This window comes from Zootoca vivipara, chromosome 5, assembly GCF_965207765.1.
Source record: "Zootoca vivipara chromosome 5, rZooViv2.hap1.1, whole genome shotgun sequence".
NCBI lineage: Eukaryota > Metazoa > Chordata > Lepidosauria > Squamata > Lacertidae > Zootoca > Zootoca vivipara.
This window is the reverse complement of record NC_142588.1, coordinates 51,679,728-51,705,139: the sequence shown is the minus strand read 5'-3', so window position 1 is coordinate 51,705,139 and position 25,412 is coordinate 51,679,728. Positions and strand designations below refer to the sequence as shown.

Below are 25,412 nucleotides of genomic sequence, written 5' to 3'. Positions count from 1 at the left end.
GGTGGGGTGGTGGTCATAAGAACCCCAGAACAGCATGGGAAAGAGGAGTGGGTTCCTCAAACTTGGCCCTCTAGATGTTTTGAGACTACAACTCCCATTATCCCTGACCAAACATCTGGAGGGCCAAGTTTGGGGAAGCCTGCCTTAGCACAACATTGAAATCCTCCCAAATGAATATGCACATGCTGTTTTAGTCCAGCAGTTAGATATAGCTCAATGTGCTGTTTGGATACAACTCAATGTGCTAATCAGAGGCGTCTGTAGTTGATCAAAATTTGCAATCCTGCTTTAAGGCTTGCCAAGTCTTGTGATATGCTGGAGCTGACAGTTTGTAGAACTTTTATTGGTGAGTTTTAGAATATGATGCTTCATTGAAATGATGGATAAAATATGCATCCAATTTATTCTAACCTATAGCCATAGCCCATCAAAACTGAAGACTACTACTTAGTGAACTGAGTACATAAGTATTAGAAAGAGTGTTTGTAAGGAATGGCAACAAATTATTTACTCTCAATTAAACTCCCTGCTGATGTTCTATTTCACCCATTTATATTTATGGTTTGTGCTGTTCTTTGTTTTTTAAAACCCTCTGAACTAAAGCAATGTCTTCTCAGTTAATAACTTTAGCAAAGGGGCTAATAAATATCCAATAAATACTGTGACTGCGGGCAGTTTGAAAGTTTACCTGAGAGACTCTTGATCTTCTTCAGCTGCTGAACAGAAATGAAACTGAGACAAATTTGGCACAGCTGGTTATTTCCATCCCACAGAGGATGATGAACATTTATATTCTTTCTAGCTATGTGCTTGTGTCTGCCACAAAATTTAAAGTGGATCAGAGTAGCAACCACTCTAATTTTGGCGTTAGGAAAAATTATCATAGGTCCATATAGCTGTGTGGTGGGCAGTCACATTCTAAGCAAGCAGAAAGGATGGAGCAGCGATGGGGCCTACAAGATACCTACACTAGGTGCAGATATCTGAAGAAAAATATCTGAAGTTAAAGCAATGATACATATCTGAAGTTAAAGCTATGGTTCTCCCAGTAGTGATGTATGGAAGTGAGAACTGGACCATAAAGAAGGCTGATCGCCAAAGAATTAATGCTTTTGAATTATGGTGCTGGAGGAGACTCTTGAGCAGGCATCCCCAAACTGCGGCCCTCCAGATGTTTTGGCCTACAACTCCCATGATCCTTAGCTAACAGGACCAGTGGTCAGGGAAGATGGGAATTGTAGTCCAAAACATCTGGAGGGCCAAAGTTTGGGGATGCCTGCTCTTGAGAGTCCCATGGACTGCAAGAAGATCAAACCTATCCATTCTTAAGGAAATCAGCCCTGAGTGCTCACAGGAAGGACAGAGCCTGAAGCTGCGGCTCCAATACTTTGGCCACCTCATGACAAGACTCCCTGGAAAAGACCCTGATGCTGGGAAAGATTGAGGGCACAAGGAGAAGGGGACGACAGAGGACAAGATGGTTGGACAGTGTTCTCGAAGCCACCAACATGAGTCTGACCAAACTGTGGGAGGCAGTGGAAGACAGGAGTGCCTGGCGTGCTCTGGTCCATGGGGTCACAAAGAGTCAAACACAACTAAACGACTAAACAACAACAACATCTGAAGAACAACCCCGAAGCATGAGGTATGCTTGGGGAGTTTTCTTCAGATTCCACTCTTAACATGGGGATTTCAGGGCAGGACTAGTTGTGCATTCCTTCTTGTGCTATGCTTCACTGCCCTGCAGGTGAGTAATGCATTCAGAGGGATTTTGTTACTGGGACTAAATAATAGGAAGAGGAATGGTGGCGCCCGCCCTGTGGAACGCCCTCCCATCAGATGTCAAAGAGAAAAACAGCTACCAGATTTTTAGAAGACATCTGAAGGCAGCCCTGTTTAGGGAGGCTTTTTAATGTTTAATAGATTATTTTATTTTTCTGTTGGAAGCCACCCAGAGTAGCTGGGGAAACCCAGCCAGATGGGCGGGGTATAAATAATAAATTATTATGAGTAGTATTAGTATTAAAGAGAACACTGAAAAAAGAGACCAGCTCCTTCAACCATTCCTCATAAGGCTTGGTTTCCATACCCTTGATCATCTTGGTTGCCCTTTTGATTTTTGATTTTACTGATTGCTTTTTAAATACAAATTATGTTGTGCCATTGGAATTGGTACTAATGAAGCATGGACAATATTTTATTTAAATACATACATACATACATACATTTTAAGGGCACATTCCACCTAGGGAAAAGCACTGAAGAGGGTACAGAACAGAACTGATGGTGGCAGAGCCAAGAGACTCTGTGTGACTTGGGGAGAATCCTGACTGCAGAATGGAGAAGTCTTGAGGGCTGCATTTGGCTCATAGTTCAGAGGTTCCCCACCTCTGGTGTAGACAATGCTGCATTAGATGGACCCAATGTCTGTATGACAACTTCCTGCATTTGTAGCATTTCCATATTTATTGTGTGTGTGTTTGGAGGAAGATCTAATAGGATGCACGGAGAAACTTTTGCTAATAGTTCTCAGAAAAAAGCAGCATGATCAGTACACAGGGCAAAATGCTTGTGACAGATGCACAATGTGCCACATTTGAACTCAACCTGTCTGCTGAAAAAATTGTGATACATGGATGCACCTTAATTTACAGAGAGAACAGCTATGTGTCCCATTGTAACTCTTTCCCATTTGGTCTTGGTTTTGTCCTGAACATGTGGATGCATTTGTGACATTGGCCTATGAACAATATCTAGAGAGAAGTCTATTGGAATTTTATTTATAGATGTGGCAAATAGCCAGCCCATTACCACTGTGAGGCCAGTCACAGCTGTGGGGTCTGGCTGGTATTTGATAGATCTGGGGACTAGCCAATTGCCACATCACAGAGACCTTTCAATATGATTTCATTCTGCCTTACCTCCTGCTCAATATGTACAGGTGCTTTGAGATTAAACTGTGCAAACATTCAGCACATCAAGACATAACTTCTCAAAATCAGGCTGGTTTTGTAGTCCCAGTGCTGATTCAGTACAACAAAGTCCCAGGTGACTAGTCCCAGTGCTGATTCAGTATAACAAAGCATGCATATGTGGTGCCACCAATTATAAATTGTGTGCGCACATTTCGTTGATATATTTATATACTTGCTTCTTTCCAGAGGTAAGGGGAGGAAAACAGTACAGATAGATTTCAGGGGCTGTCTAATGGTAAAGATGCTAACTCACAAAAGCATTCTTTCTTTCTTTTTTAAAAATATTTTTATTAAATATTTTGTCGTTTACAAAAATACATGCATTGTCTCTTTTCAAGTTGTGTTTTCTACAGATCAGTTTCATTTGTTGTGAGACATTAGTGTTCATTGTTAGGTCAGGAAGAAAAGAGGGGGAGGGGAATGGTGAGTGGGGTGGGCTGGTTATGCTTCTATTCTTCTACTTAGTGTATGTGTGGGGTTTTGTGTCAGTGTCAGTTGTATGGGTTCTTTTACTATTCACTTGTTGTATTTCCTTGGTGGCGAGAGAGGTTGGGGGTGGCCTAGCAGGTGGTTGGTTGTCGTGAGATTTGTTTTTGTGTGTGAATGGGGTGTGTGTCTGTGTATTTTTGGATCAGGTTAGCCAGATGAGAATCTGCCCCATTTAAATGGAAGTAATGATTGGTAAAGCAGAAACTAGTTATAATTGGGATGTGGCAGGTTGTGATACTGAAAGCAGTAGTTGTATCATAAGCATTTAAAGAGGATTGTTTCCTCATTTTTACAATCATTTTGGCACCTCCTTAATTTCCTTAATTATCATTCATCCAATCCATAATTATATAAAAAGAATTATCTTTGGCTTTTTAATGCATCATACCATCTCCCCCCCCCCCATTAATTTAACTTCTATATAAGCTAACAGATTGCCATAAAGGAAAACAAGAATTTCTCAAAACAGCGTCGCTAATAGCTGTATTTCAGAAAAGGCCCTCTGGTGCATGTTGAACAATAACTAGCACTCCTGCGCCACTTGCTGTTTTTAATTGAATTTCTATCCCATGGATATCATGTTGGAGCTATTCATCTGCTCCACTAAGTCTTCTGATATTAAACAAGTTCTTCCAAGTTATTATTGTAATATAAATATTGCTCAACAGTTGATTTGCATTAGAAATTGACAGCCGTGCTGGGGATAGCACTGCAGGAAGCTCTGCCCTGCCCATGTAGAAGCAAAGGAACCATATTAATAAGGATGAACTTCTGTTGCGCTTAGCAGGCATGTCAGTATTCTGCTCACTGCCACCATTTCTGCAGGAACCAAAGTGGACCAGTACTTGAACTAAAGCCAGCCCACCTTCATTTTTTAAAATTAAATATATTGATTCACATCCTTTAAACTAGAACACAAATTAGGAATTGTTAAGTCAAACAAAGCTGGCCATATTTTTTACTATGTGGCAGTTTGCTATTTCAAAACCTTCAACAATGTGTTGCTTACCCTTCATGGCTTTAACCTATCTGAACATCAGAAAGAAAAAGGAAATAAAGTGATGAGGCTATATTAAATGCCTTACATAGCTACCAACTGATAAATATGTGTTTCTGCACCTTTTGAAAAATGGACTTTCCAAAAGAGAAAACAAATTTATAACTGGACATTTGGATATTTAATATATCATTGTGAAACTTACATTATATTCAAGCTCGTTCTGCATCTGAAGTGGTTTTCATGGTAACAGACATCCATATTCCCTTTCATTTTTTAAGGTTGATCTGCCTTCTCCCATTAACCTTGTAAAGTCCTACCAGCTCATTTGTTTGTTTAACCTGAGTCAGGTTGTGCACAAGCAGGACTTGCCAAGCACAAAATGTTCATAGCATTGTGTTATAAGGGTTGACTTTTTTCATATACTGCTATAAAGGTTGTTAAAAACTGCTGAATTGTTTTTCTTCCAAATACTCCATTGAGTTTTACTGCTGGACTTAAGGCTCCCAATCCATACGACATGGCCTGTGCTATGAAAAGCTGCCTATATTGGACAGAAGTCAAAATAATTTGATGTAGATGATAATAACTTCAGAGTTAAACCACAAAAGAAGTTATTGCAATCATTTTGAGGTAGAGATCAATGTGGATTGCCCTTTGATGAATAATTTGACATTGATGTACTGCAGTTATTTTATTATGGTTAACGCACTGCTGAAGTCAAGAGTTCCTAACACAAAAGACCAACATCCACTTGATAGACCATCCACTGATATCAGCTGTCTCAAGTCAATGTCTATTCCTCCCCCTTATTTCAAATTCAACATTCTGGATCTGTTGATGTCAGCTTTATCTCTTGCACACTTAGTTTTAAGCATTTTAGAGCAACATTTATGCTGCACTCCTCACCCACTTGTCTGAGAGTAAGCCCTACTGAAGAAAATGGAGCTTGCATCTGAATAAACATGTATAGGATTGACCTCTTGGCAACACTTATATCCCAGATGTTGGATGAACCATGATACTGGCTCGTCCAGTGGAACAGGACAGAGCAATCCAAAGTCCCCATCTGCTTGCTGTAGGGGTAGAAGTGCCTTTCTGCCAGTGAAGAAAATCATTGCCAGCAAAGATACAGATTCGCCATAGAGGCCTCCACTACATCTGTGGGAAGCTCCAAGGGGTTAGCTCTACCACCAGTACTGTTTCCGGTATCAGGCCCCAAAATGGAGCATTTGATGGGCAAGGAGAGGCAGGGCAAAGATGGCCTTTTTTTGGAGAGGCCCCAATATTGGGCCTTCCGCCTATGGCAGTCTATGGTACAACTAACCTCCCTGCAATAGAAGTGTGTGTGTGTGTGTGTGTGTGTGTGTGTGTGTGTGTGTGTGTGTTGGTTTACAGAAAATTCCACACAAGGAAGATGCATAGATAGATCTTCCTATTCCCCTAGTCTCCCTTGGGACTAGGGCTGGACGATATATCGCTATATCCTCCAAAACTGTTTTGAAGTCTAGATCGTGTTATCAGTTTCATAGTTTTTGACCTGGCAATATATTGCAAATCATGATGTATGTGTGTACTATGCAAAAATAACAATGTGGGGAAAACCGTGAAGCCAGCCAATGCCTCTATATAGCTCCATCCTTGCTTCAGACATTGTAATATATCAGTACGGTATATCAGAATGTTTAGGTGGCGATATGTTGTGATGTTGAAAATCAGATATTGCCCAGAACTCCTTGGGATTGCACTGTAAGGAATATAAATCTACCTACTTCATACACCTTATTACCGTTTCCTTTGTGTTTCTTTAATATTCATATTTTTTGCGGTCAATGAAAATATCCCCCCCCCGTTAAATGCTTAGTATGTTTTAAGCATGTTGTTAGTTTAGTTTCACAGTTTTAATAAAACTTCAATCCATTCGTCTTCTTTAGGCATCTAAATGCCTGCCATCACATTTTATTATTTTGGTATTGTAGAAATTCATTGTAGTCATCATAGTTTAACCTTCACACATAATTCAAGCCCTGAATGTCACATTTATGTGCTCAAAGAACAGTCATCTTACTGATCAGGTCAGCAGGCAAGGATGCAGTTCTGTTTTTTTTTTCCCTTTTAAGAGAACATAAACCTTCATTTTCTTTGCCTGCCCAGAAATGGAGTCGGTGTCAAAGAGATAAAAAACAATAGTGCCTGGTATATCATATAAATATAGGAAAGAATGTCAGGTAACAACACGGAGATCACAGTGACAAGGTACTGGATGGATATACAGTTATAACTCAGGGATATTTTATGTTGGTTAAGAAGGGGTGGAGGAAGATCAGCTTGCTTTGGTAGATATGAGTCAAGGTAGCAGTTAGAACATTTTGCTGCATTAAACACAAGCCACAATACTTATTGTCCTGCTGAAACACACGAAGGGCCTAGATAGCTTTCAGGAACTACCCAGCCTCTGCATCTTTTGTTTCTCCTGCTTCTGCACCAGCTCATCCTCAGCTATGGTGTTCAGATGGAAGTCCTAGTTCTTAAGGAACTTTTCATTTGTTGTCTGTGATATATGATTCAGGAGGTATGTGACACACAATTGTGTCTAGAGGCTGTATGGCCATACATGATATTGCACAGATCCCGGACTCTATGCTTTCCTCATTAGGTTACAACGCAGACATTAGTTTGGTGCGGGCAATTATTGATGGTGTCATTAAAACAAAGATCCCATTTCCATTCATCTTTTTCTTTCTCCCAGCAGCAAGAATGCCACTAAGTGTAATCACATAGGATGTTATAAAAACGACACATTTTATTGGTCTGTGCAAAGAAGAGGGATTAATACTTACAAAATCTTGGAAGTATTCTGCACAATATCTTTGTAAGATAATAACTTGCAGCAAAATTCCCCAATCATTATTTACTTCCTTGGTCTCCATTATTACTTTATGCATGAAGTAGAAGACAAACATAATTCTTTCAGATGACACTCCTCAACATACATTACTGTTGACTCATAAAAGCAGTCACAGCTTCACTGTGCTGCCCTGGTTATTGCAAAAATATGTTTAACATCAAGTAGCTTTGCAATATATACATGTGCAAGGCATAATATTGTTCTCCTTGGTTTACGCCTATTCTCCCTGCACTGCAGTTAAATCTTACCGATAGCTTGTTGATTGATTAATCATGGCTACATATTAACATGCAGCTGCCTTATGTCAGAATCGCAGACATATTAGTTATCACTCATTGGGACGGGATGCTGCTTGGGAAAAGCAAAGCACAACTCCATGCACTTGAGGCAGGAGTTATTCAAATGCAGCTAGCGCATCCGCCTGTTTATCCCATTGCCATCCAGATTAAATGGTGCCTCAAGAGCTGCCATGATGCATCATCCCAGAGGTTCCTGCAGGACCAGGATGGGAAGTGTTGTGACGTGGGGTTCGTGATTTCAGCTCTCTTGACATAATATGCTGGAGACAGTTCTCTAGTAACACTTCTTTATTAAAGCAAACAAGACTGAGCTCTGGGGAGAGGAAAAGCTACAGTGGAACCTCTGTTTATGAACACCTTGGTTTACGAATTTACGAACGCCGCGGACCCATCTGGAACGGATTAATTCACTTTCCATTACTTTCAATGGGAAAAAAATTCCTTCAGTAGCACCTTAAAGACCAACTAAGTTTTTATTTTGGTATGAGCTTTCGTGTGCATGCACACTTCGTCAGATACCAATGGGAAAGTTCGCTTCAGTTTATGAACGATTCAGTTTATGAACAGACTTCCGGAACCAATTACACCCATGCTTTGGATTAAGTATGCTTCAGGTTGAGTACTCCGCGGACCCGTCTGGAACAGATTAATCCACTTTCCATTACTTTCAATGGGAAAGTTCGCTTCAGTTTATGAACGCTTCAGTTTAAGTACTCCGCGGACTGTCTGGAGCAGATTAATCCACTTTCCATTACTTTCAATGGGAAAGTTCGCTTCAGTTTATGAATGCTTCAGTTTATGAACAGACTTCCGGAACCAATTGTGTTCATAAACCGAGGTACCACTGTACATTTATAGGGACGGGACTAGCTAGAAAGGGATACACTTTGGAGGGAACAATATCAGGCAATCACAGTGCTGCCTTTTGGAGGAAACCAATAAGACAGAGGATCCAAATACAGCAGCTTAAATGAACCAATAGCAGCTGTACCTTTTGGAAGCAAAAGGCAGTTACTTTACCCTAATGCAAATACAGACAATAGTAATACAGATATAAAATCCTTTGACTCAATACACAACAGGAAGCCTGAGCCTGATGCCCTACAAATGTCCCATCAGCCCCAGTCATTGTGGCAAGTGGTCAGGGATGCTGGAATTGTAGTCAAGCAACATCAGGAATTTCCCTTGTGACACTGAAAATAGTATTTTATTTTATTTTAAAAATGTTCAGATATCCTCTAAATCAGGCATCCCCAAACTGCGGCCCTCCAGATGTTTTGGCCTACAACTATGAGCCCTAGCTAACAGGACCAGTGGTCAGGGAAGATGGGAATTGTAGTCCAAAACATCTGGAGGGCCGAAGTTTGGGGATGCCTGCTCTAAATCGGCAGTTTCCTCTTCTTACAAATTCAGGTGTCCCCCCCCTTTTTTTTTTGCTGCCCAGGCAGCCATAGTGTGCTGGCACACATGGTAGTTTTTTCAAGAGGTACCAACCCCCTTTTTTAACAACAACAAAAAAGCACTTAATTAAATCTACATAAGAACAGACGGGCTATTCTCTTCCTCCCTCTCCTCTCCCTGTTGCCAAGGTCAGTGGGAAGGAGGCAGTGGTTTGAGGGCAGTGGGCAGATTGGAATCTCTCTGCATATTTTGTTTGGATCTGAGAACTCTGATTATATTCTTTGGGGTCTTCAATGGTAGCTGTGTATGCAACTCTGCCAACCAAGCTAATGAAATCAAAACTAGGTAAATTTTCAGGCCCTAAATTTCACTATAAAAATTGTCAATTGCTGTGGAATAATTGTGAGAACAGTAGCTTTCATTTACAGTATGATATTCTCTGATATATGTTTGGTATACAGCTTTCCCCTTTTTAATATTCCATTGTTTCTCCTCTGTTTTCTTTCTCTGCCATTCAGTTTCCCCACATGTTCCTCAAAGAACCCTAAGAAAAGTGTGGGTTTTATCTGAGACTTTTTGGAGAAATGCTGGAAAAAAACAACAGCACATTTGCTAGATGTGGGAGGGAGAAAGACTCCTTCCTTATCTCAAACACGAAGGTGTGTTAGAGTTTGGATTGGAGGTGCCTTGGTGGGTGGAACAAAGAGAGCTGGGATGAACTTGGCAGAAGGCTTAAAGAAGTTGCATTTTTCACAGATGTGGAGTCATAAAGCTTGTCTCATATCTGAAACAAACTCAACTTGTTTAGCCTGGATATCTATATATATCTATATATCTATATATCTATATCTATCTATCTATCTATCTATCTATCTATCTATCTATCTATCTATCTATCTATCTATAAACAGCCCAAAATCCCTCATCAGATTTGATGCACTATCCTCGGAAAACACCTTGTACTTTCCATTCCATCTTCTATGGCAATTTAGTGAATTTGCAGCCTATGTTGGTATAAGAAGAGCTCTTTGTAGAGCTGACAGTCATCTCTGGCCTCTAGTTGTTGAGGTTAGAATCCAGACAGTATAGTCTGTCAGTTGTGAACACCCTAATCCAAAACATCTCACTCTGAGGGAGTGTCATTTTCTTTAAGTTGTCATCACAGACCCGAGGCTGCCTGTTTGGGGGCTGGCCAGGGATGGAATGACTTCTCAAGTTTGGGCTGTTTTATCGATTCCAGTGTCTGACAAGTTTATTTTTCCCAGCCTAGGTGCTTTGTGTTAGATGAAGCTTTGAAACGGGTTCTGTAAAAATGACAGAGAAAGCCCTACTGAAGGGAGATTTGGCCTGATGAAAGTGAGGAGGCATTAGCAGCTTGGAAATCACTGTAGGCTCACAGCTGAGATGACAGGTTAGACAGATGCATGATTCAGCAGAACTGGAATCCAGGGACAAGCTTTTTCAAATTGGTTTCCTTGCCAAACCTGGTCACTGTTTGGTTTGTCACTGCAGCATCTCAAGAAGCGATGGACAAATCGGTCTATTTGCAGCCTGTGCCACTTTTCCCCATGGGAACATATAAGTTCATTCCATTTAAAACAACGACAACAAAAATGTGTTTAAGTATGTATTTGAATAGCTTTTTAAAATGCATTTTTGATCAAAGTATGCATCTCTGAAATATATCAACACATCTAAATATATGTCCTCTACACATTCATTTTTAAGTGCAATGTGTCAAGAACAGGTTTGGAACATCCAGGAAATGTAAAATCTGATTGGATATCAGTGTTCTGACATTAGTGCATTTGATCAGTGTATATTGGAATTTGCAAGTATCAGATTCTCCAAGCATCCCTTCCCTTAAAATGAGCTTTTTTAAAATAATAGATGTTGACTCCCTCTCTCTGGTAATAGATCGATTGATATCTCTGTGTAATATTACTTAAGTTTCACTTGTCTAACTAAAAATAAATAAATAAATAATTCGTAATTTTGTAGGTTTTTAAATAAATCCTTCTAATCCAAAAGGAGGCACAATTTTCTCGTAATAATGTAAACAAACATATATATTCAGTTTGCATGTCAAGGCCCCAAGCCAGCCCCCCATAAGAAATAAATTCACACTGACATAGAATTTTGGTTTAAGGTTAATAGGAAAAAATTAGGCCACAACTTTATTGATGTGAGCAATAAAGCAAGATGACGTTAACATTTTGGCAAGGATTGAATTAATAGAAAGGAAAGGAAGAGTTGAGGTGGGGACCTTATTGGACCATGGCAATAAGGTAGAAACAACCCTCTCAGTTGCCCTGGCCAATATGGTTGGGATAGTCACATGGCTCTTTCTGTGTGTGTGTGTGTGTGTGTGTGTGTGTGTGTGTGTGTGTGTGTGAGAGAGAGAGAGAGAGAGAGAGAGAGAGAGAGAGAGAGAGAGAGAGAGAGAGATGGTCACTGGTTTCTTGCATACTCTATGCATCAGAAATTATGCAAATGCTCTTTTACTTTATTTATAGACTGTTCCTCAGCAATGCTCTCGGAGTAGCTCACAATAAAATAGTAAAATCAGTGAAGCATAAAAATCACAATAAAAATCACAATAAAACCAGTCACAGCAAAGCAGTAAAATGAAATAAAATCCCAGCATAAAATATCAGATACTTAAAAGGCTCTGACAAATAAAATGCACCTGACAAACAAATAAGAACAGCATGGCACCAGCCACACTTCTTTGGGCTGGGAGTTCCAGAGACATTGTGACACGAAAGAAAAGACCTGTCTCCCGCCATCACCTATCTCACCTCAGAATTCGGCACAAGCAAGCCTGAGAGGCTGATTTTAAGTCCCATAACGGACATGCATGATACTGGACCACATGTTAATGTTGCTTGCATGAGTAAAAAGAGTAGCTAGGTATTCATAGGCCAGATTAAGGCCCCACCTGCAGTATAAATGTAAGGTAATAGTATAATACTGCTTTGCTTTCCTGAAGAATAATGGAAACTGTAGCTTGTTAAGGTTGCTGAGAGTTGCCAGTAGACCACTTTTCTCCACACAGCTATAGTTCTCAGGCAGTGGTTTAACAGTCAATCCCTCTTCCTAGGGAACTCTGGGAATTGTAGCTATGTGAGGGGAATGGGGGAGGGGGTCTCTTAATAACTCTCAACACCATTAACAAGCTACAGTTTCCAGGAGTATTCGGGGGAGGTAAAAAGGTAAAGGTAAAGGAACCCTGGACAGTTAAGTCCAGTCAAAGGCGACTATGGGGTTGCAGCGCTCATCTCGCTTTACGGGCTGAGGGAGCTGGCGTTTGTCCACAGACAGTTTTCCCGCTCATGTGGCCAGCATGACTTAAACCACTACTGGCGCACGAGTGCCAGAGCGCACAGAAACGCCGTTTACCTTCCTGCTGCAGCAGTACCTATTTATCTACTTGCACTGGCGTACTTTCGAACTGCTAGGTTGGCAGGAGCTGGGACAGAGCAATGGGAGCTCATCCCATCACGGGGCCTTGAATTGCTGACCTCCTGATGAGCAAGCCCAAGGGGCTTAGTGGCTTAGACCACTGTGTCACCCGTGTCCCTCAGTATTTGGGGGAAGCCATGGCTGTTTAAAGTGGTATGATACTGCTTTATATGTATAGTGCAGACAGGGCCTAACTAGGTCGTCACCTTCAAAGCAGAGCACTCAAATTGTCATATGCTGGAGTGACTTTTGCCAGCAGAGAAACATTCTTCTTACCAACTTTCAGGATTCTGAACTGAGATCTCAAGCAGCATACCCAAAGCAGTATTCACAAATCCTATTATCAATCATATCAGGCTAGATCATTATGACAAATTATACAGATTGTGGTTGTAGCAAATTATTGTATGTAGATCTAGCATGTGGCCAAGATTGCTAAACTGCTCCCCAAAGTGTCATGCAACAGTTGATCATTCCTCAGTGAGTCCCCCCATCTCCCAACCCCATGCTGTTTTTTTTGCTCTACACAGGGATAGGGGAGGTTTCCAGGTGTGTTGCACAGAAGATGCAGGAGCGGGCAGATGGCCAGCTCTGGAGATAAATGAATGGGAGAAATTATGGCTGCCTTGGCTTCTGCTGCATTAAGGAATTAAAAACTTGTGGGGTTGCAAGCTGGCAACTGTAGCTGTGGCACATTGGAGACAGATATAGAACACACAGAGCCATGGGTTTTATAAAAAAACACCCTGAGATAATAAAAAAGACAGAGGAGAGATAGAAAATACGAGCAAAGACACACAAAGGCATCTATCTCGGTGAGCAATTCATAATTTCCTGCATGTACACTACTCTGTCCCAAGAGGCTGATGCATCTTTTACAACACTCATTTCCCTGGCTCAGGACACAAACATTGAAAAGGCCTGTCACTGACCTTCAGTGCCCTTGCAAAAGTGAAGACTTGGAACAGATAAATTGAAGGCTATGCTAACAACATGGTATTCATATATTGGCTTTAAAATTTATACCCACCTTTCTATGCAAGGGGACATAGAGCAATTAAAGACAGAAAACAAAACCAGATGTTAAAAAAAGAAGAAGAAAAATCAAAAGTCTATGAGCAGCAGAGAGTAAAACAGCAAAAGTTGTAAAAACCAAAACCCAACACATAAAAGATTTCCCTGCAGGTTAGGTTTTCCTTTTGATGAGTTGGAGCTCTGCCTTCAGGTATTCCTTCCAGGTATTCCTCCACCTTCTCCTGTTTGTTCCTAACTCTTTCTCCTCACTTTCCTCTTTCCTCTTCATTTGCAAGATTGCAATATAAGGTGGTGCTACTACTCAGATCCCTTTTATTGTAGGATATGTGGGGAGTCCTTAACTTACAATGAAAGGAATAAGCCTTGACTTCCATAGATGCTGATTTTGCTACAATGTTCATGATGTGGAAACCATATGTGAGCCAGTCTCTAATGGATTTTGGATGGTCCGGACCGGTGCATTGTGGTTTAACTGTTTCATAGCCTGTAAGGGCAGCTGAAGCAAACTGGAAATTTTCATTCCTCTTGCAATTTCATCGCTACGAGGTACTGGGGAGAAAGTTTACTGTGTTTTAATTTGTAAGTGCTTGTTTCCTGATAGGGGTTTGGAAGAATTGGGTGCCATTATAATTAAGGGCAAACTTGATTTATTTGTTTTTACAAAGGTCTCCTGTGTCACTTTTTAAATGTGTGCAATTCCCACGGCAGGCTCAATCCCCTTTTCCTTTACTTTTTAATCAAGTTTATACATTCAGCTATAAGTTGTGTGCATGTGGGTTTTCAATTTTTATTTTTTTGCATTTCCATCCAAGTGCTATTTTGGATTAGTATCCCCTATAGCCATTTATTAATAAGAAGCCTTTACTGATACCTAATCTCTATTTATTTTATTTTCATAAAAGAGAATCATAGAGTTGTAGGGTCCCTCAAAGGTCATTCAGTCCTACCCTCCATGGGTGCAGAGAATTCCCTACTGCAGCATTTCTGATAGGTGACCACCTAGCTTTTGCTTAAGAACCTCAAACAAAGGAGAGTCCGTCAGCTTCCAAAGCGGTCTGCTTCATTGTTGAGCAGCTTGCACGTTCAGGGCATTCTTGCTAACATTTAATCCAAATCCTTTCACTTGTAATTTGAACCCATTCAATCAGATCCTATCCTCTGGAGCAACAAAAAAACAGATTTGCTCCCTCATCTATGTGACAACTCTTCAAATGCTTGGAGATGGTTATATTACTTCTTGGCTAAGCATATCCAACCCCTTCAACCTTTCCTCAGAAGACTTAAAAGGTTTAGGTAAGCATTAGAATTTACCTGAGAAATAATAAAACAGTAAAACAGCATTTCATCAATGTTTGCTAGCATTTGGGGTGTGTGATGAGAATGAGAGAGGAACAACTGTATACCAGAAAGTGGAAATTATAAGCACTATTGCCTGGCCAGAATAACTGCTCCTAATTTTACTATGGATCAGCCACCCAGCCACCTATTTGAGTTGTTAGCCCTTTTCTAAAACTATTTTGTTATGTAGAAAAGATACACACAAATCTCTGTGGCCTTTAAAAACATGTGTTGAAATCTTTCACAATTCTATTCACTTGTAGTTTATTCCCTTTGCATTTCTTTTTTAAAAAAACATTGTTTGATACTTGGAGAAAACAGTAGTAGCATGATGGGGTGTGATGCAGACAGAATTAATATGATCATAATTAATATCAAGTCCCTAGCTAATCGAAGTGTCGGAGGAGTTTGGGGGCTGAAGATGTATCTGTTATGTTGTTTGAAAATTCTTAGTTTTTGAAAGCAACAAATGAATGCAATGATAATAATAAATACTGAAACCCAGTCTGTGCATCAGGTTTGCTTATATTTCCATTTCTGCATTGTAAAATGTACTTGTTAAATACTGCAAGATGCTAAGAAGAAAGAGGATAGTGGAAATGTTAGGTTTTTCTCTAGGTCCCTTCAGCCCATTTTTGCAAGGCTGGAGCTGGCCAACATTCCAGTAGAAAAGATCTACTGTATGTCCGATTAAAGTTACTAAGAGCCAGACTTCCTCTCTACCTTTTCCTTAAAATAGTGAGAAAAATTATGAATAACTGAAATGGCGTTTTTTCAGAAGTAAACATAACTGCTGGGAAAATAGAAAATGTCCAATTATTAACTGATTATTATATTATTTGTTTGAAAACATATTGGAATAAGTAGGCATAGACTATTTTTTTTGTGAACAATCATTTTTGGTGTTGCAGCCCCAACCCTCTGGAGCAGATTTGGGGAGGGTGGGAGGGGAAATTCTGTTGTGCAAGTGGAAATCCTTGCACTAGCAGGATCACTTTATTGGATAATGAATTTAGCAGGAATGGTATGGCTCACTTGTGGCATCATGGTTTCCAATTTCAGGTAGACTGAGCAAAAGGAAGGGCAAAACTCAAAGCCAGTGTGACACATTAAAACTAATGCGCCCACCATTGTTTTTCACATTCATTTTTGTTTTCATATTCACTTTATGATAAAATAAATGTAAAATGAATAGGGTATATTTTTGTTTAATTTTTCATTGATCCCTAGATGATGATGTGTTGTAAAGTCAAATCCGAGTGAGGGCAATGATCTATGCCTTTTCACTCTCAGTGGGGAATCCTTGTTGCCCTATTAACAGACTTTCTGGACATTTGGACATAATGGAAGGAGGGACATTTTTTCAGGAAGGATATATGTGACACCCCCCCATTTCTATTTTTTATTTTGCAAACTGCACCACCCTTTCTAGTTTAGCACTGTAAATTAGCATTACCACTCATTGGCTCTCTCTCACACATACCCACACCTACACCCTAACTATTAAATGACTTTCTATACCTCTTCGCTTTGATAATAGGAGTTTGGATGCTTCAGAGCCTAAGCCCTGCTGGTGGGGTTAGGTTAGGAGTTACATTAGTGCTCATGCTATTTCCATTACAAAGCATTTAGGGATATTCATCCATTAAGAGCTGCCTGACCCTATGAATCTGCAAGTACTGGATGTCTCCTGCTGTGCATTTAATTGCTCCAACATTACCACTATTCAGCTATATACATCAGGGAACTCTAATTCCAAGACCTGCTTTAAGAGGAGGTCACTTGTCAGCAATAAGCCTGCTCTTGGTACCAAGATAGATATGAAGGAGCTTTGGATCTTGACCAAATGCTCTTAAATCTGTGGTTTCTCAAGTTGTCTTGGCCCATCTTAAGATTAAAAGCCAATTGCAGGGCTTCCGGTTGACCACGCCATCTTGCTCAGACGGGGGTCCGCACAGCGGAGCGGACCTCGGCGCTTCAGAGGTGGAGGGAATCGTTCCAGCGAAACGAAACCTCCTTAAAAGCCCCAAATCGTGCTTTTTGGGGACAGATTTTGCCTGGCGGCGCCAAAAGCGGGCTCTCTCCTCCCCGGATCGGCTTTGTTTAAGCCCCCGAGAGCGAGGAGGTGAACCGCGGCGGACAGGCTGACATTGCTGCTCTGAGAGTGCGAAGCTGCGAGTCTGGGAAGTGGAGGTGGCCAATTCTTCAAAGAACATTCAGCAAATGAATAGACTGTGAGTAATTTGGATTCTTTGGAATGTAAATTAAGGCAACAATTTGGACCTGGGAGAGAGGGGAAAAGAGGAAGCCACCCCCCCCCCACGGTAACATAAGAGACAGTAAACAGAAACCCGAAGCCGTAAACAGAAGATTTTAACTTAAAAGGATTCCTCAAAGGCATCAAAGAGAATCTCCCCTAAATGCAGGGTAAAAGGGGAGAGAGACTGTTGTGATTGCCCTGCAGAATGAAGTTAAGACTAAGAAAGACCTTTCTTTTTCTCGGGAGCCGGCAGCCCAGAAAACCCAGTGAGCTGACCAGGATTTATAGTTAAATTTTATTTCTATCTTTATCTCTGGACTTTTTGGGAATTTTTTTTTGGTTTATATGCTTTTGAAATGTGAGTTCGAACTTTATTTTTAAGAATGCAGCCAGCTTGTTAAAATGGAGTCGAGAAAATAGACTGCGATCATATTCCACCCCATGTGATAAGTTTTGACCTTGACAGGACTGAACTATGTCAACAAAAAGGTACCCGCCTGAGTTTCAGCGGACTGTTTTGACCTTAATGTGGGAAACAAGAATAGAACTATGTCAAGAGGAGACACAACGGCTAGTGTTACAGCAACAATTCCAGATTGTGATGACAGAATATGATTTCCTAGAAGATGAAGCTTTTGAAACTGAAGAAGATGAATGTGAGAATGACAATGATGACGACTGTGATGATTTAACACAAAATGAAGCCCATCACGAAAAAAATGATGATTTTACTCTACAAAAAGTTGGATGGAGTGCCTCCCCTTCGAGGGGGGCACGACTGGATTTACTGGAACTCCAGAATGACCACAGGGAAGAAGGAAAAATTAAGCAGAGAAGAGAAGAAGCTCAGGGGTCTGATATGGAGGCCTGGATGGCAAAAGACTGCAAACAGGGGGTGGGGTGAAGGGAAAGTGAAGTGGTGATTGTAAGGATGGGTTAATAGGACTATAACTGGACTGCTGACTATGGAACTTGCTGGATTGGAGGGGTGGAGCAGGTACTCGGGGGGAGTAAGGTTAGTTTGGGAATAGTTATAGGTTTAAAAAGTGAATTGATTCTGGAAAAAGGTGAAAATATGGAGGCCTATAGAGGGGTAAAAATTAGGCACGGGAAGAAAAAATGGGAGTTTGATTTCTCAGTGATTGGACAATAGGCGAAAATGATAATAGTTTAAAAGTGGTATAAGATATAAAGGTGTATGTTATAAAATATGAACTATGAAACTGTTGAAGATGATAAATAAGGGAGGAAAACCGGGGAAGGGTGGGAGGGTGGGGAAGCCCACAAAATATGGTTTAACAATTATGAATTTAACAATTATGATGAATTTTTTTTTTTGTCTTTTTTCCTTTTTGTCTCTTTTTTTCCTCTTCTCTTTTGTCTCTTTTTTTCTTTTTGTATTTTCTTTTTTTTTTGGTATGACAATAGATGGTTGGATGGATGAACTCCTGCGTACTGCCCTGGTTCACTGGAGCTCCCTGGTGGCAGGGGGGGGCTTGGGGGGCAGGGGAGGGGGAGGAGGACAGAAACCCAATCATAAAATGGACCACTTCTGACTGATCACCTGCGTGGGATACTTCTGTGGCAGGGGAGGACCCATGGAGGGGGGTGGGAAGAAGGTGGAAAAGGTGTTTATGTATGTACCATCTTTTGTAATTTGTAAAAACCAATAAAAATTATGTTAAAAAAAATAAATAAATAAAAGCCAATTGCAGAAATTGGCAAAGGACATGATAGCACAGAGCTGGTCAGTGGTATTGATTTATACCTCCCATCTTATGGATCCCACAATCAATTGACCTTGTAATCTGACTTAGAAGAGTGGGTGTAACTTTTTTTCTTTTCCCTGAACAAGCAATGTGTACCTAAATTATGTGTTCCTAATGCAGCAAGAAATTAACATTAATGCTTGCTGTCTGCTACAGTGCAGCAAGGTTGGTGAAACAAATATGGCAGGGGTAGCTAACCAGGTACCCTCCAAATGTTTTGGTCTACTGTTCCTATCATTCCCTGACCACTGTTGGCTGGAACTGTGGGCTGTTGTGGCCCACAACACGTGGAAGGCACTTCTTTGGTTACCCCTGAAATGTAGAGTCATCTGGGAACTCATAGAAATGGGGGCAGAAAGTAGTGAAACAGTATGCCAACAAGTATTCTGATGTATAGTGGTTTTAAGAAAGACATTACAGAGATATTTGAACCACAATTCAGCTAGCAGAAGTCTGTGATCTGTCTATAAATCATCCATGGCAGATTCTCCAGAATCTTTCCTTTTCAGATGCTACATTTTTGGTTCACTCTCAGATCTTCCCGAAACATGCAGTCATATATCAACATAATGAGCAAACTGGGCAATTGTTGTTAATGGCTGACAGACACATCTGTGATGGCAGTGCCTATCAAAAGGGAGGGGGGGTTGGCATTTGTGATCCAGGAATTCTGGTGAACTAAGTATTTTGCAATAATTCCTCTTGCTTCCTGCCATATTGGATAATAAAAGAGTGGTGGTGGCTTGTGCCTATTCGGACTGGTAGGACGGAAGGCAGAGAAGCCAGCAGTAGGTGGTGCCAGAGCCAAAGAAAGTCAGAGACAAATAATCCTCATCTTTGTCCTCATCTTCCTCCATGCTTTCATTCTTCAATGGTAACACTGAGACAAAGGAAGAGGAAGCTCATTTTCAGTGCCATCCCTTGGACTGGTTGTAAGAAAGAAGGCAGTAAGTTGGGGGCTGCGCAAGGGTAGACTGAGGTTGGTGGCACCATGCCTAAGGACGGTGAAGAATTTTGACTCACTTTTAAATTAGTTTGCTTGTAACAGAATTCGCACTTCCGAAACAGTATGCGATCACAAACACAGCCATCTTCCATTGAAGTTATCCAGACAAGTAATGTGTACCAAAATGCATATACTAGGGTGAAGTGCATATATGAGTGAAATTAAGAGACAAAACCCCTTTATATTAGGATAAATTGCCTTGCAAAAATGTGTGTATTCACAGTAAAATGTTGACAAATTTTCACGAGGACTTCTTTTAAATAAAAAAAATCAAGTGATTGTGGAAATGTGAAGAACCGAACTTAACCCTGAAATAGTGAGAAGCTGAAATTGACAGATTTGCCCATGACTAGCAGTGCCCCAATGGACCCCCTTAATGGGCCAACCTCCACTGTAGAATATTGAGAACATATATTCCTCAAGATGCATTTGCAACATTTACAGCTTTATTTGTTTATTTCTTTAAAAGGCACAAACTTGCCCTCTCTTTGTATTATCAAAGAAGAAGGGTGGAAAAGAGATAAGGTATAAAGGAGGAAGCTCTTGGAGATATAATCTACACTTGCAAACGGGGAATGCCACCTCCAGATCATATGTTGTATCTTTCAGGCTTTCAGCCAATACCTCTCTTCCCAGAGAGGGGAAAAAATGTGACTGGCACTAAGTCAGCTACTTTAATCTTAATATACTAGAGATACCAATTTTACCGATCTGTGGGGATGATTTTGGTCTCTGCCACTTTTGCCTTCAGATTTTTCTCTACCTCTGACTTCATGTTTCCGTTTGCTTCATGATCTTAACTTTGATGTATATCCTACATTTGTTTTAAGTGATGGTCCTTGCTCTTTATGGATGTGTTATCTGAAGCTGTCTGTGAGTGAACATGGCTGTGCGTGTAGTGAGTCTCATGTTATTACTCATACAATTTTATCACGGCATACTTTTAAAAGTGAGGACCATATCGAAAGTGACATCCAGCAAAATCTGACATCGTATGGAAAGCGAAGACAGTAAAAATGGCTAGACTTCTGTGAGAAGATGTCGATAACAACAGCCCTAAATCTTAAACCCAGTTAATATATGACTTGGTTCAGTCTCCCATGTGCCCCTATTTTCTCAACTAACACATGAGATATTCCACATGGAGGCTTGCATGTGCACTGAGGAGATTCATATAGCCTGTCCTCCCCCTTTTGTGCCAGGAAAGAGACCGTGAATCATAGCATCACACATTATGGGGCTTGCTTGAAGTGCCTATGACACCTGCTAAATTGGGAATATGGGGGAGAGGAAACAGCCTGCTTGAGTGACATCACAACCATGGATAATGGATGAGCCTATACTCAGTTTTTTTCTGTTTGCAGTCCAAAGACTACATTGAGGCTGCATAGATACCATACATTTTAAGCACATTTTAAGCACATAGTTTACTAAAAACAATGATGTGAACTGTAGTTTACCCCCTTACAAAGCTGCAGCGCCCAGCACCCTTAACAAACTACAGTTTCCAGTATCCTTTGGGGAAGCAATGTGCTTCAAATCTTCAAATCAGATTCAGAATCAGCTCATCATTTATCAGTTGGTTTACGCAAAGAAAACTCGCTGTACAGGATCTGCCTAGTGACCTAACCAGTCTAAGTGTTCTAAGAACACCAATATTAAATAAACAAAAAGTTTCAAAGAGAAAATTCAAACTAATGCAATAATGTATCTTTTCAGCAATATAAATAAATAGCTTGTAATGCAGTCTTGATACTAGCTATCATTATGCTTAGATACATGAAAAAGAGTAACTGATTAAAGAAAATATCAGCGGCAAACTTGTTGACAAAGCACCCATTTGATGCTGGATGCCAAACATCCCATTTATGGATCAGGAGTTTTGCCAAAGTCCCAAAGAGTAACTAAATGCATTTTCTCTTTATTCCAGGTCCACAGATTATGGGACTACTTATGAAAAGCTAAACGACAAGGTGGGACTGAAAACAGTGCTGAGTTATCTTTACGTCAGTCCTACTAATAAGAGAAAGGTAAGGAAGCTATTTTTGAACAGGTAGCTAAGTACAGTAAAAATAATAATAATGAAAAATGAAAAAGCTCTGCTCACACAGGTGAGAATTCCAGCTCCATATCAAGAACATGAAATGCTTTGGCAAATCAGATTCTTGTTTTCTTCTTCTTTTGGCATGAGCTTTTAACCTGCACCCAGTTGCTTATACCCTACAAACTAGGTTGTTGCTAATGTTTCAGTTCTTCTACCAGTTTACTTATGAGTAAGCTTCATTGTTGTGAATGGGAGGTACTTCTACGGTAAGTATAGGAATATTTGTAAGGTAGGTTTCATGTGGGCCATTAAAAGGCACATTGGTTCATTGTTTACACAGTTCTGCATGTGAATCTTGTTAACATTTGATTTCTCTTTTGCATTTCTGTTATATTGTTATTTATATTATTATTTATTGCATTTCTTACCCTTCACCATAAGATCGGAGGTTGGGTTACAGGATTAAAAATTCAATATTAAAAATCAATGAAAACAATTTACAATTGGTTGTGTGTGTGTGTGTGAAAGGCTGGGGTCAAGAGGTTCATCTTCAGCATGTGACAAAAGTGATACAATGCAGTTGCCACATAAACCTCTGTGGGGACAGAAATTCAGAGAATAGAGCAATGTCAACTTCACATTTACTGGTATTAACTATAGAATATCGACCTACTTAAGCATCTGCCATTTTAAGCCTTACCTGTAATATGGTCTGAAGATATAATTATAGAGCACGTGTTCCAGTTTCTTCAAACAATGTGTCTACTTCTTAATTTTTTTTTAAAAAAATCCTAATTATTCCTCTTCTAGAATTTGGCTCTGCAAATAACTTTTCAACTTGGCCTCAAACAGGGTACTCCTACTCATATTAGGCCCTTTGAAATAAATGGACATCACATTTATGTTCATTAATGTCAAGGGGTCTACTTTGAGCATGTCTTAGTTGGATACAACCCAAGGCTGCAATTGTTTTCTAGCTTCTGGTTTGCACAAAAGATTAGAGGCTTCATGGAGTACCAGAAGTACATGAGCTGAACTTGACTTCTGTTGCTTCCTTTCAGCCTTTGGTTCTATTTGCTACCACTTAAGTTTAGCAAATTTTAGTGTTCACAGCTGGGGTTTGAACAATATACAAAAAGCCAAGAGTTCAAAGTCACTAATAAGGATATGCAAAGAGTATGAGGCAAATAGAAAATGCTAAGCATTTGCTTGGAATGCGTAGCAACCAGAGTGATGTCACTGTTTCCCCGTGTTATGTTCTCTATGCTCCTGCAGACTTTTCAAGAGAGAATCCAGGGTCATTTGTTATAATTTTTTTAAACTAAAGTAATCATCATGTTGATTCACTTTGTGGGAAGGGAACAGATGCCTTTATCTCTTGTGTGTTGTCAGAGACAGATTGCCATAGTAGATAACTAAATGGCAGCATCAGAGCTGTGTAAGGGGAAATCTTTGGGACTATTACATTTGATCTTTTTCAAAGTGCCATTTTGGTCACCTGCTATATATCAATCTGAATGTGTATTTTGCCGTTAGTATTTTTACTATTATTTTTTCCATCTGTTGTCAGGTCACCAGGTTCAGGACTGATGTTTATTTTTTCTGCCAGGTATCTTAAAGCAGGCGCATCACCATAGCTACAGTTTTGTACTGTCACATCTACGGGGAATCTTTTCTTTTTAAATTTCTCTGTCTGAATACTCATCAGTCATCATGACCTGCTCAATGTTCTGAAATCAAATCACATCAGCTTCTGTTTCATATGATAGACTAGGATATCTTTTGTGTCCACATGCTTTCAGCGTGCTTTCTCAGAATCCACAAACCCAGGCACCCCAAGATTAAGATTGTTGTAATGTCTTTCCCTAAAGCAGCACCCATTGATTCCTGATCACATTCCTCGCTGCTAATACTTCACGATTTTGTAAACTTACTCTGTCAAGTGATAGAAGGGTAGTGGTTGGGGATGGAAAAGATGACAGTACTCCTGCACCTTTGATAGTTCTGTTGAGCAGGTATATATATTTCTTATGCACCCATTGAAATTCTCAAATCTAAGAACACAAGAAAACAGTATAAAGAAGTAATTTCTTTTGTCTGTTCTCCTAGCATTCAGCATAACTGGATGTCCACAAGTTTTAGTGTTATGAGAAAAAAAGTAAAAGTTTTCTTTATCTACTATTCATGTGCCATGCATAATTTCACACACACACACAATTTTATTAACTGTTGTCTTCTTTTGCATCTGGTCATACTATGGTAGGGATAGATTTTTCTAAAAATAATAATAATCCATATGAAGCTTATCAACACTGTTCCACCACCCTAATTTTATTTATGCTTGACCTCAGCATAAAGCTACTCATTTTTTTACTAACGCTGCTAAAATTTCTAAGAATCCTCATGTATTATATTCAATGCACAATTCAAAGTGTTGGTGCTGACCTTTAAAGCCCTAAACGGCCTTGGTCCTGTATACCTGAAGGAGCGTCTCCACCCCCATCGTTCAGGCTGGACACTGAGATCCAGCGCTGAGGCCTTCTGGCGGTTCCCTCACTGTGAGAAGTGAGGTTACAGGGAACCAGACAGAGGGCCTTCTCGGTGGTGCCGCCTGCCCTGTGGAATGCCCTCCCATCAGATGTCAAGGAAATGAGCAACTATCTTACTTTTAAAAGACATCTGAAGGCAGCCCTGTTTAGGGAAGTTTTTAATGTTTAATGCTGTATTGTGTTTTTAATATTCGGTTGGAAGCCACCCGAGTGGCTGGGGAAACCCAGCCAGATGGGTGGGGTATTATTATTATTATTTTAATATCATGCACATATAGACTTCAGGTTTCCTAAAGTAACCAGCAGATAAATAGACATGTACAACAATGCAAATAATTAATATTTATTAATATAAATCTATTTAGAACAGATTCCTAGTCCATCCCCTTTGGGGCTTTAGCATCGATGGTTGCCTCAGTCTCAAGGTATGGAGTCTCTATAATTCTTCTGGGTGTACTCAGAACTGACCATTCCAGCTGAGGAACCTTGGGAAATGGAGTTCACAATATGGCTGCTTAATGAGCCAGGGAGCATTGGTAATTCCTCATTAATAAAATCTCCCAACACAAGACATATGCCTCAAATCTAGCCAATTATTTAAGTTACCTGATTTATTAGCCTCATAAATTGTACACAAATGTTAAGAGATGTTAAGGGGGAAATTCCAGGTATTAACACCTCTTCAGTGCAGAAATAATAGCAATTCACACGTCATTTTCCTATCTGCCTTCCAATTTATTTTAAGAAGCGACATTCATTGTCGCTCAGTCTTCCAGTGTCCATGTGGACTTACGTCAGAATTCCTTAACTGTTGGCTCAGTGCTACCTAAATTACTGTTTGATCATGTCTCATGATGTTTGTAGCAACTAATTTTGC

The 25,412-nt window shown here is 40.1% G+C and overlaps 1 protein-coding gene across 1 annotated transcript in view; it reads left to right on the top strand.

Annotated features, from left to right (window-relative positions):
• Positions 1–25,412, top strand: part of SORCS3 (sortilin related VPS10 domain containing receptor 3) — a 415,691-nt gene that overhangs the window by 163,367 nt on the left and 226,912 nt on the right. Inside the window, exon 3 of the mRNA XM_035133724.3 lies at positions 21,873–21,972. Coding sequence (XP_034989615.3) covers positions 21,873–21,972 — 100 coding nt within the window. The remainder of the gene's footprint in view (positions 1–21,872; positions 21,973–25,412) is intronic.